This window comes from Octopus bimaculoides, chromosome 5 (assembly GCF_001194135.2).
Source record: "Octopus bimaculoides isolate UCB-OBI-ISO-001 chromosome 5, ASM119413v2, whole genome shotgun sequence".
Taxonomy (NCBI): domain Eukaryota; kingdom Metazoa; phylum Mollusca; class Cephalopoda; order Octopoda; family Octopodidae; genus Octopus; species Octopus bimaculoides.
The window spans coordinates 9,880,530-9,897,611 of NC_068985.1; the positions used below are offsets into that span (position 1 = coordinate 9,880,530).

Here is a 17,082-nt window from a genome sequence, read left to right on the forward strand (position 1 = left end):
TTAGAATGGTTAGTGCTACATCGTAACCGTATCGGGCCATGTTCTTGGCATACTGGGAAAAGCGTGAACAAAATCTCTCTGGATTCCAGGTGAAACGGTAATAAAAAGCACACAGGAAAAGAAGACAAAATACTAAAAATAGACAACCAATCACATTGCAGCTTTGTGGTCGAGTGTGTTGATGATTCATTGTTAATTTGTTAATGGCATCCCCCAGAGCTGTTGTTTACATTTTGCTTTTTATTGAGCAAAAGAATTGCAATGAAACAAGTGTGTGATGAATCAAGCACTTCCATCTTGTAAACAAGCAAAACCTAGACTCTTTACAGTTGAGGATATTTATTCTTCAGACAAAGAGTTTACCCTCTCCCAGGCAATGGTAGCTGAGAGATAAACCTATTATTGTTATTCTCCTGGGGTTTTTATTGTGTGTGAGAGAGAGGGATTCTGTCCATTAGTTTGTATTCAGCAAATATGGTAGTTGAGAGAAAAGCCTATTGTTGTTATTAATTTTGTTTTATTCTGTCCATTAGTTTGCTTGCAATTGTTACTCTTGAGTTGTGTGTGCAACTAATTTTTATGGTCGGGAGCCCAGGTGGAGGATAAAGTTTGACACGGGCACCCAAATCTAAGAGGGTTAAGGTAAAAATTAGTTTCTTTTAGATAGCTTTTATTCTTTAACATCCATTTTTGGTCCTATCCATTTTTGTCTGTTTTAATTTTTTTTCTTTTGGGTCTGATTTTGACAAGTACCATAGACCAGGAGCTGACCTTCCAGTAAATTGAAAGCAGTTCAGTTTCAAATTTTGGTTAAAACAATTACCCTTGACTTGCACAGTAAATCATCATCCAGTGTTTTAAATCCGGGTTTTGCCCCTGTTAACAGGGGTGGCTGGATCTACCTCAAAGCCATAGTAACTGAGGTAGACAGGTGCAGCCCACCCCCAACCTTTGGGCTGGCTGGAGCCCATTCTCCTTTGCTATCATGAGGCTTTTTTGGAGCTAGATTTTCTATGAGGAGCACGCCTTTGCTTAACTCCAACATCAGTTTCTAGACATGAGTGGTCCCGAGACCAAGGCCTCTACCACGATTTTTAAGAAACGTGGTGGAAAACTAGCTCAGGAAGGCAGGGATGCTACTGTCGGGTCCCCGCTACCATAGTCTTTAAGAATATCTCAAATTCTGAAAGCCTTCTCCTTTTTTCTAAATATCCACCTTTCATTGAAGAATAACCTATATTAAGAGAAATTGGACAGTTGATTATATTTATTGAATTGGTGAGAGGATTAGATACTTTCCAGTGTTATCATCATTAATATTCGTTTTCCGTGCTGGCATGGTTGGACAGTTTGACTGAAACTGCGCCAGGCACCAGTCATATCTTTTGGCATGGTTTCTATGGCTGGATGCCCTTCCTAATGCCAACCACTTTACAGAGTATACTGGGTGCTTTTTATGTGACACTTTTATCTTGAACAATTTGTTATCTTTGCAGGTAACTTTATTATGCACAGGTAACTTAATTATGGACATGGCAGTATGGTTAAGAAGTTTGTTTAGTAGCCACATGGTCACAGGTTCAGCCTCATTGTGCTACACCTTGCACAAGTGTCTTTTACCATAGCTGCAGGTCAACCATTGCCTTATAAGTAATTTGGAAGGCAAACTGTTGACAGCCATCAATGCTCTGCTTGTTATAACCAGAAATGGTTCTGAAGAAAGTAGCATTAATTTTCTTAGGTTGTTCAATTTTCCTAAATTGATCAATAGACCAATTGAGTAAACTTATCAGTAATGTACCTGTAATGGTTACTGGAAACGGCTGTAAGCCAAATTTGGTCCAATAAAGGAAAACTATGTAATGGCCATTATTTTTAACTTTGTTTCTTATATACCACTCAGGTAAAAACCAGTTTGTCTGGAGCCCATCTACGGATTTACAATATAGAATTGTGATGAACCCAAACATTGGACTCTACCAAAAGATTACAAGATTACCTGAAGTTCTTCTCTAATCTGAATAATATTGTTAGCCTGGTGTGCCAACAGAGAACTTATGAAGTATTTTATCCCAATTGATAATCCCTTGCTATTTGTTAGAGAGAGAGAGATAAATAGATAGATGGATAGATATGGATATCTATATATGTGTGTATATCTGTGTTTGTCCCCCCACCACCTGACAATCTCTCGCTTTGTTTAAGGTGACATAACTTAGCAATTTGACGAAAGAGACTGATAAAATAAGTTGCTTTGTTCAGGTGTGGCTGTGTGGTAAGAAGTTTGCTTCCCAACCACATGATTCTGGGTTCAGTCCTGCTGTGTGGAACCTTGGGCAAATGTCTTTTACTTACAGCCCCAAGTCAACTAAAGCCTTGTGAGTGGATTTGGTTGATGGAAACTGGAAGAAACTCCATATATATATTTGTGTTTTATCCCTCACCACTTCTTGACAACCAATATTGGTTTGTTTATATCCCATAACCTAGCGGTTTGGCAAAAGAAACTGATAGAATAAGTACTGGGCTTTAAAAAAATGAAACACTTGAGTCAATTTGCTCAACCCTTGAAAGCTGATCCCAGTATGGCTGCAGTCCAATGACTGAAATAAAAGATACCCCTAGTAGGTAGTGCTCCAGCTTAGCCACAGTGCAATGGTTGAAAGAGCACTCTTTTTACTAGTCTACAAATTTAGAGGAAAATAATACAGGATATGTTATTGAAATAGAATGGTGTATGAAAAGTTAATTTATGCTGTTCAGTGACAAGTGGGATTGGGCTGGATTTGAACCGGCAGCATGAGTCTGGCTTCTATGAAAGCTTTCTTTTCCTATCTCTCAATATTCAGGCTGTCCACAAAGTCTGGGTACATAGGGATTAACACATGCTTTAAGAAATAGTAATTCCTTATATTTAATTGTTTATGTTGTGATTTTATTTACTCCATGAAGCCACATGGAGATTAACACATACTTTAAGAAATTATTATTTCTTATATTTAATTGTTTATGTTACGCTCTTATTTATTCCATGTACCCAGACTTTGTGGACACCCTGTATATAGCTTAATCCTTCCACATTTGGATTATTCTATCAAATGTAATACGCATTCAGTTCTATATTTAAGAGATGAGGAATTATGTACATTATTTACATTAGACGGATATTTGTCATCTTGTTTGTTGTTAACACGACGTTTCGGCTGATACACCCTTCAGCCTTCATCAGGTGAATTGGGGAAATTTTGAAAACCTGGGTTCTCATTCCTAAGGTATTTTTCAATGTTGTTGTTATTATTAATGTCACTGCCAGGAATCGAACTTGGAATCTTGGGGTTAGTAACACATGCTCTTAACCACTATGCCATATGCCTGTGAGCATACGTTGTGTTAACTACAAATCAGATGAGGACAAATATCTCTCAAATATAAATACTATAATGCACATTGTTTTGAATTAATCATGCATTAATTATCTTTGTAGCTTTGAGATGTCAGTGATGTGATTGCCTATTTTTAGAATGACATTGTAGATTAGGTGTGAACAGATAGATCCTTCCTAAGTCATATAGATACTTCAGGCTAGATTCCGTGGCCCATATATTTTCCCCCTGGACAGGACACCAGTCCCATCGCAGGATTATTCATTTTTGCTAGCTGAGCTGACAGGAGAAACAGGAAATAAAGTGTTTTGCTCAAGAACACAATACGTCACCCAGTCCAGGAATTGAAACCACAATCTTATAATCATGAGTCCAATATCCTTACCACTAAGCCATGTTTGGATATAAGAACAGGTAGAATATATGGGCCGGTTAACTGAAGTTTTCCTTTGAGAAGTTATCAATTTGTGGAAATGCTTTGTTGAATAATGTTACAGAATGCCATACAGGTGAGAAAATTAAGTTACCTGGTTTTGATTTTTAGTTGTATTTGTTTTACTTTAAATATGACTCTAATACCTTAGGAAAGGCTTGAATTTCATTTTTTTATTATTTACATCTATTCTTGTGCTTAGTAAAGATAAACATTGTTAATTAAACATTAATTGATGCAGCTTATTGCTAATATTTACTGGATCATTTCTTGCTCAAATGTTTCTTTTGTTTGGGGATAAAGTGGAACCTTGTGTCCAACTAAACTAGAGTTGGTTTCCATTAATAGGAAACCAGATGGACTCTAAAGCATTAAGCTCCAATTCTCACAAAATAGAAATTTTTAATTCTGGATTTGATTTTTTTTTTTCCTTTCCTGTCATCATCATCCTCATTTAATGTCCACTTTCCATGGTGGCATGGGTTTGACGGTTTGACTGAGGACTAGTGAGCCACAGGCTGCACCAGGCTCCAATCTGATCTGGCAAAGTTTCTACAGCTGGATGCCCTTCCTAACGCCAACCACTCTGAGAGTGTAGTGGATGCTTTTACGTGCCACTGGCACAAGGGCCAGTCAGGTGGTTCTGGCAACAACCACGCTCAAAAGGTTTTTTTACGTGCTACCTTCACAGGAGCCAGTCTGGCAGCACTGGCAATGACCACGCTTGAATGTTTTTACGTGCCACCAACACATGTTCCGGTAAGGCGACGCTGGCAACGATCACGCTCGAATGGTGCTTTTCATGTGTTACTGGTACGGAAGCCAATCTGTGGCCCTGGTAACGATCATGCTCGAATGTGCTTTTAACGTTCCACTGGCACGAGTGCCAATCAGGGGCTACTGTCATCAGCCACGCCAGCGATTTTGATTTGTTTACTGTGTGTTAGATAAATACCATATCAATACAGAGAGCTCTTCAGTTCTCTGTTTTTACACTTTTCTAAAGTGGAAAAACTGTAGAAATTCTTCTTTGACAAATGAAAACTTTTATGTAACCCTTTAGCATTTAAACTGGCCATATCTGGCCTCTCATGCCTCCCCTACAATATCATTTTAAAAAATTAGCAGTCACATCATTGAAATCTCAAAACTACAAAATAATGTATGATAAAACAATGTTTTAACTTAATCATACATTAGGGGTTACGTTTGACAGAATAAACTGAATGCGAAAGGGTTAAATTAGATGCTTTTAAACGATTGGCTGAAAATGTCAAAATATTACACAAGAGCAGTTTGTTGAAAGAAATGCAATAAAGAGTTGGGAAGTGGATTCTCAGGGTTATTGCCCATATTTTGTAATCAAAGACATTCCAGCTTTGACTTTCCCCTATTGATTATCCCCTTTTTTTTTTTTTCAGGTAAAATTGTATTGAGCACTGTTTTAATTCAGTCTATCTTGGGTTTATTAAATAATATAAATGAAGATTTGGTCTTCTGGTTGAATAAAAAATAAAGGAAAAATAAACATTGAATAAAATATTTTCAGAGAAAAAAAAAATTGATTGGTGTTAGCAAAATTGAGTTTTTATCTTATTATTACCTTCACCTTCGCTATGGCAGAGGTATTGTTTTCAGTTGTGTTTGTTAGTTTGTCCATGCACAAGATATCTCAAGAACCGGTTGATGGATTCGGATGAAACTTTCAGGGATATTTATTCTCGTGCCTGGCACAAACTGATTAGATTTTGGGATCGATCCAGTACCAGACAAGGATTCTGGATTATTTTTATGATTCTTTTTACTTCACATGTATATGTGATGTTTCACTTAGTTCTCTTGTACACGCACACACATTTTCAGCGTTGAACATTATCATCCCATTTCCGTTGTACACACACACGCATGCAAACATACCCCTCTTTTACACACACATATACTCACATTTCAAACACCGTTTATCGGCTTTTTCACTCCTTCCTTCATTATTCATCTATCACCCCTTCCTTTTTCATTCATACAACGCTCTCTTTGCCACTTCGTTTCATCTTTCTCATTGTCATTACTTTCTCTCAATCATGGCTATTACTCTCACTACTTTTCCTTCACTGTATTAGTATTTCATCTCCTCTCCCTTCACCTCTCACTCAATATATATACATTTGGATTATTTTTGCATTTGAGAGCAGTTGGGTTCATTTTTAGTAATCTCGTTAGTGAGGCAGTCCAGCTTATTTCAGATACTCTCATTTAAAAAAAATCATCTCCAACTAATCATTAGGAGGACATTGGTATTGAGTACAACGAAGGCTTCAAAGCAGTTTTGCTTGAGAAAGTGAGAGGAGAGAAATTGAAGGAAATGTTTGGAGAGAGGATAGAAATATCGCCAATACAGGTTTGGTTTGACTAGTTGCCACTTGAGGATTTAATACAGTGTAAATGAAAGTAACTAGAGATTTTAAAAAGTGACTTTTAAAAGAAAGATACAAAAAGAATAATGAACTGTGTATTAAATGTTATACATAAGGAGTGGCTGTGTGGTAAGTGGCTTGCTTACTAACCACATGGTACCGGGTTTAGTCCCACTGCGTGACACCTTGGGCAAGTGTCTTCTACTATAGCCTCGGGCCGACCAAAGCCATGTGAGTGGATTTGGTAGAAGGAAACTGAAATAAGCCCGTCATATATATGTGTATATATATATATGTATGTGTGTTTGTGTCTCTCCCCCCCCACCATCACTTGACAACCGATGCTGGTGTGTTTACGTCCCCGTAACTTAGCGGTTCAGCAAAAAGAGACCGATAGAATAGGTACTAGGCTTACAAAGAATAAGTCCTGGGGTCGATTTTCTCGACTAAAGGCGGTGCTCCAGCATGGCCGCAGTCAAATAACTGAAACAAGTAAAAGAGTTAAATGACACAGCCTGCGAGTGGGGGGGGGGAGGTAAGACAGTTCCTTTCCATTTTATCATTATATTTCATAATTTCATTCGTTATATGTTTTATGTACCTTCACTGTATTGTGTTATCTGTCCATGTATTGTCCTTTCTTTGTATGAGCCTGTGTGCTTAAAATAAAGAAACAGGTGTTGAGTTCTCTTGTTAATGTTTTCCAAGAGGACAGAGTATAAGCATTGTTTCTAGCAAAAAGAATAGGACTTTGTGTTTCTTTTACAACAGAATGTTAAGTGAAGAATAAAAACTACTCACAGTGGGTCTAGGAATTGATTTTGAAACCATGGTTTCATCAATTCAGCTTGGATTAACATGTTAGATAAATGGATTTTCCTGTCATCCATTTGGAATCAATAAAATACACATAACATGTTTGTACTAGAATCAATTCAATACAATATACATGCTTTTATCTTTTGCTTGTCTATAACTTCTCTCAAGTACCTCTACATCACTGATCACCATTTTCCATTTTATCCCAAGAATTGATGGAATCATTCTAAATGCTTCAAATGTTTACGAGAAATAACCCATGTCTCGCTTCCATAAAGCAATGATGGCAGAACAACCCTTTAGCATTCAAACCAGCCATATTTGGCACTAAATATTCTTCTTTGTTTTATCTTCAACCTCTCACACCTACCCTTCAATGTCATTCTACAAATAACATTTACATCATCAAAATCTCAAAGCTATTAGGTTGTCCAGAAAGTTCTGAGCGTTTTTTAAGATGCAAAAAGGGATATATTTCATGAACTGTACTTTTAGAAACTTCCAACTCCTCCGCAAGTTCTCTAGTCATGATATTTGAGATTTCTTTGAGTTTTGCCTTCAGAATATCATCCATTTTCAAATACCTTCCACTGCGACTTGTCAACTTCCAAACTAAACTCTCCAGCTTAAAATTTTGCAAACCACCTTCGAACAGTTGATTCACTTACAGCATATTCTCCATTAACTTCACAAATATTTTTGCAAGTCTTTGCAGCATTTTCTCCTTTTTTTTTAAATATAAAAGCATTACAAAGCGAATATGAAATTTTCAGTTATCCATTTCAAATGTCAATAAAGGGTAACCGGAATGAAAGATAAATCTATTTTAGTCAAGAAGAAAGAAGAGATTCACTACCACTTCAAGCAATGCTAAAACGAATTGCAAGTAATTAACCAATGATGACAAAACAGAACAAACAAATATTAAAAAAAAAACCAATCAGTTTTGATATGGAATGAATTTATAGTACAATGATAAACAGATGGAAACAGATTTTGTATGAGCCAAACAGTGTGGGTTTCTCATTCACCGATGACATTTGCTGCCAACAGGAGGTTGTGAAGAGCTTGCATAACAAGAGAGGTAACTCGTCACATTTTTTTTGTTTTTGTTCACATTAAAAGGTTATTTAGAAAAGTAATTACATAAAGAGCAATATAATATATATATTTTAACTCACTACTATTTCTGTTGCATTAATATCTAGAAGTGTTTTTTTTTAAAATTGAACTAAAACCAGTTAAAAGATGAAACATTAAAAAAAAAAACAAACGAGAATTTAAGGAAATTTGAGCTAATTTCCATCAACAACAAAATAAAAGTTAATACAATAAGAAATGGTATTTCCTTGTGATATACAAACTTATTTTATGATTTCTGAAATCAAATTGGAGAAATACTAATAACTTAATTTATTTTAAAAAGAATCTAATTGTAAGAAGAACTAGAATAACCTAACCCTAATAGATGGAGCAATTGTAGAGGAATTATTTGTATAAAAGTATCCAGAAGAGAAAAAAAATGTAAATTCTCCATTGAATCTACTTATTTATTTACCTCCATTTGAAGAGTTAGAAGTTAGTGGCAGAGTTACCTCTCTTATGGACATGACCCTATGAGGATTTGAAGATTTTTTCCTCCCTCCCAGTTGCTTGAAAGAAGCAAATATTCCCCTCTCCCCAGCCCTGTGGTGTATATATTTTGTTGATGAATGCAGCTGAAGGAAAGTTTTCTTCATACAGCAGAGCCATTTCCTTGGTGGAGTGTTTTTATCAATCTGAGTAACCTACAAAGGAAAAAGAAAGGAACATTAAATCATGAATCAAACAAAACCAAAAACGTAATTAAATACTTGAACCTAATCATAACTGCACAAGTATTAGAGATCTAAATAAACTAGCAACTGAGTCATATATATGATGGATATATTATTAAATATTTTTTGTATGCATTATCATCATCATCATCGTTTAACGTCTGCTTTCCATGCTAGCATGGGTTGGACAATTTGACTGAGGACTGGCAAACTGAATGGCTGCACCAAGCTCCAATCTGATCTAGCAGAGTTTCTACAGCTGGATGCCCTTCCTAACGCCAGCCACTCAGAGAGTGTAGTGGTTGCTTTTTACGCCTAGTACTTATTCTATCAGTCTCTTTTGCCGAACCGCTATGTTACAGGGACGTAAACACCACCATCGGTTGTCAAGTGATGTTGGGGGGGGGGGGACAAATACAGACACACACGCACATATATATATATATATACGACGGGCTTCTTTCAGTTTCCATCTACCAAATCCACTCACAAGGCTTTGGTCGGCCCGAGGCTATAGGAGAAGACACTTGCCCAAGGTGCCACGCAGTGGGACTGAACCCGGAACCATGTGGCTGGTAAGCAAGCTACTTACCACACAGCCACTCCTGCACCTTATTAGCAAATAATAATAATAATAATAATGTAATTACGCATAAAGAAACCTGAGAATGCTTTTTATGTATGAAACTGATGCAAGGAGGAATTTCATTGAACAAAAGTTATGCAAGTTATAAAGAAGGGTCTTACCTATTTGCTGGCAAAAGTTGCAAGATTTCACAAAGTTGTGCTGAAAAATAAATATACATCTATGAATACATATTTTCTCAATTTGAAACACACACAAATATATTAGCATCATCATCAACATCATCAATTTAATGTTCATTTTTCCATGCTTGCATGGATCAGATCAAGTTCGTTGAGGCAGGTTTTCCATGGTTAGATGCCTTTCCTGTCACCAACCCTCGCCTGTTTCCAAGGAAAGTAAGATTTCTTCTTTCCTTGGCCAGGCATAGTTATGCAGAACATTGTAAATATATGACACTGCTTGTATGACAGTGGTGATCATTTACAACTACCACACATTGTCAAGACAAAGAGACACAAAGACTCTCACCCACACATACATGTATGTGCGCACATATACTTATATACACACACACACGTACACAAGACAAATGAGCTTCTTTCTGTTTCCATCTACCAAAACCCCACACAAGGCTTCGGTTGGCCTGGGGCTACAGTAGAGGACACTTGCCCAAAACACCACAGAGTCAAACTGAATTGGAACCATGTCCTTGCAGAGCAAACTTCTAGACACGCCTCTAGTGCCCTCCCCAGGAACCTATCGTCTTTATCTTGTCACCCATCTGCCATTGCTACCCACATTCGTCCTGACACCACCCCTACATATCTCTGCCTTTTCCCTTCATCATACCCTTGTTTCTTCCACCTCTGAAACCATTCTGGACCTTCTGATGCCTTTGTTCTCTCTCTCTCTCTCAAATACCCATTTACTCTTTTACTTGTTTCAGTCATTTGACTGTGGCCATGCTGGAGCACTGCCTTTAGTCAAGCAAATCGGCCCCAGGACTTATTCTTTGTAAGCCTAGTACTTATTCTATCGGTGTCTCTTGCCGAACCGCCAAGTTACGGGGACCTAAACACACCAGCATTGTCAAGCAATGTTGGGGGGAACAGACAGACACACAAACATACACACACACATATATATATACATATATACGACGGGCTTCTTTCAGTTTCCGTCTACCAAATTCACTCACAAGGCTTTGGTCGGCCTGAGGTTAAAATAGAAGACACCAGCCCAAGGTGCCACGCAGTGGGACTGAACCCGGAAACATGTGGTTGGTAAGCAAGCTACTTACCACACAGCCACTCCTATGCCTTTTCTGGTCTTTTTTGTCATCATTGTTGCCTCTGCTGTTTAGAATGTAAAGCTGTTTGCTGTACAAGCAGAGAAATTGCAATGTTGTGAGGTGTGTGTAACTCTGTCTCATTGAGGATTATTCAACCTCCCAAGAATTATTGATATGAGAAAATGTGCCCAGTACACACTAATATAAAGTGGTTGACATTAGGAAGAGCATTTAGTCAGAAAACGAACAGAAAATGAAGGCAGCGAGCTGGCAGAAATGTCAGCACACAGGGCGAAATGCTTAGCGGCATTTCATCTGCCGTTACATTCTGAGTTCAAATTCTGCCGAAGTCGACTTTGCCTTTCATCCTTTCAGGGTCAATAAATTAAGTACCAGTTATGCACCGGCGTCGATGGAATCGACTTAATCCCTTTGTCTGTCCTTGTTTGTCCCCTCTATGTTTAGCCCCTTGTGGACAATAAAGAAATACGAAATGTTAGTAAGCTGGGCGAAATGCTTAGTGGTATTTCGTCTGTTTTTATGTTCCGAGTCCAAATTCCCCCGAGGTCGACTTTGCGTTTCATCCTTTCGGGTTCAATAAATTAAGTACCAGTTACGCACTGGGGTCAATGTAATCGACTTAATCTCTTTGTCTTGTCCTTGTTTGTCCCCTCTATGTTTAGCCCCTTGTGGGCAATAAAGAAATAAGAAAATGAACACTTTGATTTTGAGAGTAGCAGCTCCTTAGTAGCACTATGATATCCCATCCAATCCATACCAGCAGGAAAAGTGGATGTAAAATGCTTTTATATATACCAATAATTTAAACTGTGGAAAAGAGAAATCAAATCAATGTTACGTACGTTTCAGTTAATGAACGCCATTTATTTGATAAGTGATTTCTGAAGAAGTGAATGAATACTGAATCTACTTAATGAATTACATAACTTTCAATGCAATAGGAAATAAATTACGTTAATTCACCGAAACATATGTAGCATTGATATGACTTATCTTTTCTGTAATTAAAATTATTATTCTTAACTCTGTGAGCATTATAACATATTGTTTGATATACTTGCTTTGGATTGGTGGAGTACTCCTTTAATAATTGACCTAAGTGTAACGAATCATATTTTGGTGAATTTAACCTTTACACTAATATACAAACACTATACAAGCTAGGATCCTGCTTGAAGTGCTACCAAAGGATGACCTGGATTTTACTTATGCCTTCAATTATATATATATATATATATATATATATATATATATATATATATATATATATACATATAGGGTCATCCCATAAATAAATAATGTGGTTTTTCAATTGCATGAACTGAAAGTCTGAGGGGGGGGGGGATAAACTACCTGCATCAACTGGCTATAAAAGCAGTAATTTTAGCTTGTCCTTATTCTTAGTGCAAGTTTTGAAGAGTGCAGTTCGATTTTAACACTTATCTTTTCAAAGGTATAATAGAAGTGACAAAGGAGCATATTCGGCATAATTTGCTTTATGAGTTCAATAAAGGCAACGCAACAGAATGTGCGAGGAATATTAATGCAGTATATGGAGAATCAAACAATAAGTGTCAGCCAGTGTCAATGGTGATTCCAGAAATTCTGAGTTGGAAACCATCCGACCCATGCCAGCATGGAAAACGGACGTTAAACGACAACGACAACGACATTTTAACTGAAAAAAAATAGGAACTGACATGGCAGTTTTTAATGTGAAGAGAAAAAATTTTGTACCAAAATTTAACTCTAAACTAGGGGCATGACCTAATCACAAGTACATATGGTATATTTCTATTTACAATAAATACAATATATTTACATAGCAGTTAACGCCAAGTGAGAAAACAAAACACATTATATGTTATATGCATTTTATAATTCCACAAGTCACAGGGACACTACCTGTAACTGAATTTTACACAGTTATAATACAAGATTTATTATTAAACATAAAGTTGAGATTGGTGAATAGCATTATACTTGAGATTTGAAAAAGGGGGGTAAAATATATTGATTTTTAGCTGCAAAACATGAGACCTGCATTATATTTGAGATTACATAGCACTCACTACCAAGTGGTTGTGCTGCTTGCAAGCAAAAATCGAAATCATAATTGAACCAAGTTCAATGACTGGCACCTGTGCCAGTGGAGCACTAACAGCACCATCCGAGCGTGATCATTGCCAGAGCAGCTGTCTGGCTTCCGTGTTAGTGGCACGTAAATAACACCATTTGAGCGTGATTGTTACCAATGTCGCCTTACTGGCACTTGTACCGGTGGCATGTTAGAAAGCATTCAAGCGAGGTTGTTGCCAGTGCCGCTGAACTGGCTCCTATGTAGGCAGCACGTAAAAAACACCATTTTGAGCGTGGCTGTTGCCAATACCTTGTGACTGGCCCTCGTGCCGGTGGCACGTAAAAGCACCCACTACACTCTCGGAGTGGTTGGCGTTAGGAAGGGCATCCAGCTGTAGAAACTCTGCCAGATCGGATTGGAGCCTGGTGCAGCCATCTGGTTCGCCAGTCCTCAGTCAAATCGTCCAACCCATGCTAGCATGGAAAGCGGACGTTAAACGATGATGACGATGATGATAATTGCAATTCTTACATCTTTGTAGATATTTATAAATGTTTGTGCATATGTGTGTGTGTGATTCTTTGTCATGACATATTGTATGATAGTTGTAAACGAGCATCACCTTCACACAAGTGTGTCCCATCATTTCTGCCTTCCATGAAAGCATGTCTGGTCACAGGGGAAATATTACTTTGCTTGGAAACAGGTAGGGTCTCTGGATGCAGAAAATCCTACCTCAATGAATTCCATCAAGTCAATCTGTGCTCCATCATTTATTCACATTAACATCCAGTAGATCATACCCACTTCATTTCTTTCCAGGTTTCACACATCCTCCCTCAGCATCCAGCATCTACGCTTCATTACCATGCAGCTTTACACTTCACACACAAGCACCATACAATCTCTCTTCACTCACAGAGAGAATCCCTTCAATGCCAGCAGAGATAATGGTAATCTGAACTTTTCCCATCCTGTTTTTATTTCACTCTCATCATTTAACGTCTGTTTCGCATGCTGACATGGGTTGGACAGTTTGACAGGAGCTGACAAGCCAGAGAGTTGCACCAGGCTCCAATTGTCTGTTTTGGGATAGTTTCTACAGCTGGATGCCCTTCCTGAAGCCAACCACTTCATGTAGTATACCAGATGTTTTTTTATGCGGGCCCAGCACCAGTGCTGTTGCATGGCACCAACACAGGTAGTTTATATGTGGCACCAGCATAGGTGCTTTTATATGACACTGGCACAGGTGCCTCTACATGACACCAGCACAACAAATTAAGTCGTCTATCAACTACTTCTAGAAAGCCTTCTGAGCTCTTGAAGGAATTCATTTTATGAGTGTTCTTTCTTTTAATCTACTCTTGGGAATCTGCTACATGCAACATGTGGCCAAATGCTTCATCAAAAGAAATTTAACAGGATTTTTGGGGGGGTTTTTTCATCATTTTTACACTGGATTCTTTGCTTGATTTCTTTCCTAATATTTTTCCATTTTTTGTTTTTGTTTTTGTTACGTTTCCCAAAAGCTGAAAAACTAGTATATCTCAATAAAAAAAAAAGAGAGATTTCATGATGGTATTTAGACCAAGGTTAGCCCTGATCAAACAGACAAATGGTCATATATAGGAGAAATTGCCTAACTGAATCACATCAGGAGAAAAATTTATTGCATTATAGCACAGATCTGTTAGGAGGCATAAGCACTTACACACACATGCACACATATGGCAGTAACTTCCATCTACCAAATTCAATTACAAAGCATCATACACACACACACACAAACAGACAGACAGATCTATCTATATTTAAATTTGTGAACTTGAAATATTCACTGATAAAAGCAAGTTCAGAAAGTAAATTTTTCTTTCAGTAATTTATTATAGTCGTAATGTATCTGTAATTTAAAGAAACTTCAAGATTTAACGTGCTAGAAATAGCAGCGATCACATAGTTATTATTGTAAGGCTTATAGCGTTCCAAACAGCCGCACCAACAAAATCACTTTTTTTAAAAAAAATTATACCGATATATTAAAAACGTTTCATTTTATTAAAAATAAGCCTCAAAGTTATACACCTATTTTGTCTAATAGCATTCATTCATTCAATAAATAATTTTTTACATTACGTATATAGAATAAACTGTGAGTTTTGCAAATAGTGAATTAAAAACTTGAAAGGAAAACATTGAAATGAAAATAGAGGCGAGAGAGAGTGAGAGACTGTTGCAAATGAAAACGGAAAATTTCACCTGCAACGAATTAATATTGGTTATTAAATCTACTCCGCAGTGAATGCAACGAATATTTAAATTTGTGAAAAACTTGTAGTTCAAATATTCAATAACTGTCAGAAATTTCTTTGAACTTGAATTTATAAAAAAAATTTCCAGACGGTCAAGCCTTTAATAATTGCTTTCTTTTAGTAACTGTTACATACCTAATTAATAAGCAGCTTTCTCCATTATAATATAAATATATAAACACATAAAACAGCAAAGAAGAAATGTAAAAAAGACATTAATTAAATTTGCAAGAAAGCACATACATACCTGGTCTGACTCGAAGAGTCGCACTGGCTAAAGCTACTTGAATAATCTGTCCGAGTCTTTCAACAGAGCAGAGGCAAGTCTCTTCCTCTGGTGATAAACCGTAACGTTTGCAAATGTCCATAAGTTCCTGAGATGTCTTTTTGATGTCAGCCGGTGTGAAAGGGTGCCCAGTGGCATTCGGTACGTTGGGGCCAAGCAGTCCACTGACCGCAGTCCGGCCGGTACCGGTCGCTGCTGCTGCGTTGTTGGCGAGCAGGCTTTGAAGGACCCCCAAGTGGAGCCGCGAGAAGAGCTGCTGCTGCTGCTGGAGTCGATTGTTATTGTTGCAGGTATTGGCCACCCCGATGTCCCCCCAGCAGTTTTTGTTGTTGTCAGTGGCCTTGAGACATAGCACGGGTCCCTTGACGCACCAGTTGGTGAGTCCAGGAAACGGTGAGCAGCCGTGCGAGGCGAACATCCGATAGCTACTGCCAGAGGATGCTGGACGCATAGACACCGAACACAGTCTGCTATCCGAGGAGATCCAGTTGGTGACATGTTCCACAAGTTTCTCTGGCGGCATACCATCTAAAGCTGTAACAAATGAAACAACCACCATTTTATACAACATCGTAACAGGTAAGTCATTATCAATTAGAATCAATCATCATCATCATCATCATCGTTTAACGTCTGCTTTCCATGCTAGCATGGGTTGGACGATTTGACTGGGGACTGGCGAACCAGATGGTTACACCAGGCTCCAATCTGATCTGGCAGAGTTTCTACAGCTGGATGCCCTTCCTAACCAGTGCTGATGTCGCATAAAAAGCACCCAGTATACTCTGTAAAGTGGTTGGCATTAGGAAGGACATCAGCTGTAGAAACCATGCCAAAATGGACAATTGGAGCCAGGTACAGCTCTCTGGCTTGCATGCTCCTGTCAAACTGTCCAAACCATGCCAGCATGGAAGATGAACGTTAAGTGATGATGATGATATCAAAATCTTGCAGCTATGTAATAACACATGATTAATTCAAAACAAAGTGAATAAATAAGTATTACATTTGACAGATTGATCCAAGGGTTAAACAGTTAAGAAAGATACTTTTCCTGACCTCAATCTTCATATAAAACAAAAGAGACAAAACTCATTCAACTTACTGTTACATGGGAATAGAGCGGTTACCGCTGCAATGAAGTTACAGGCAAATAGTGGTGAGATACTGGGCAGTGCTTGAAATGTTGGAATCACACCTGGAAACAGTTGGCAGTAGTCGTTGACCATGGATTTGGCCATGCAGCACACTGGTTCACTGTCACAGCCTCGCTCCTGCATTTCAAATATATAAGTTATAACAAGTATTAATGTACTGTATAAGCGTGCATGTGTGTTGATATATGGGTATATATCCCTGTATGCATATATGAATGTATTAATGTATATATCAGTGTGTTCATATATGTGTGAGTGTACGTATTTGCCAACACAATGTGGCAGTCCTACACAGGATGATATTACTACTTTTTTGATTTTATTCACCTTACTTTCAGCTGTGCGGATAATACCAGACTGACATGGTGCTTCAACTTAAGGACCTAATTCAACTGAATCTTAATTATTTCATATGTGTGTGTGTGTGTGTGTGTGTAAATAGAAATAAATGTAATCATTTCTAAATCTCTCTAAATATATATA

The 17,082-nt window shown here is 37.7% G+C and overlaps 1 protein-coding gene across 1 annotated transcript in view; it reads right to left on the minus strand.

Annotated features, from left to right (window-relative positions):
- Positions 1–7,990: 7,990 nt before the first annotated feature.
- LOC106879053 (integrator complex subunit 15) overlaps positions 7,991–17,082 on the minus strand; it is a 20,580-nt gene continuing 11,488 nt past the window's right edge. The window contains exons 4-7 of the mRNA XM_014928477.2: positions 16,548–16,716; positions 15,404–15,976; positions 9,611–9,650; positions 7,991–8,833 (exon numbers count right to left, since the gene is read on the minus strand). Coding sequence (XP_014783963.1) covers positions 8,782–8,833; positions 9,611–9,650; positions 15,404–15,976; positions 16,548–16,716 — 834 coding nt within the window. The 3' untranslated portion in view covers positions 7,991–8,781. The remainder of the gene's footprint in view (positions 8,834–9,610; positions 9,651–15,403; positions 15,977–16,547; positions 16,717–17,082) is intronic.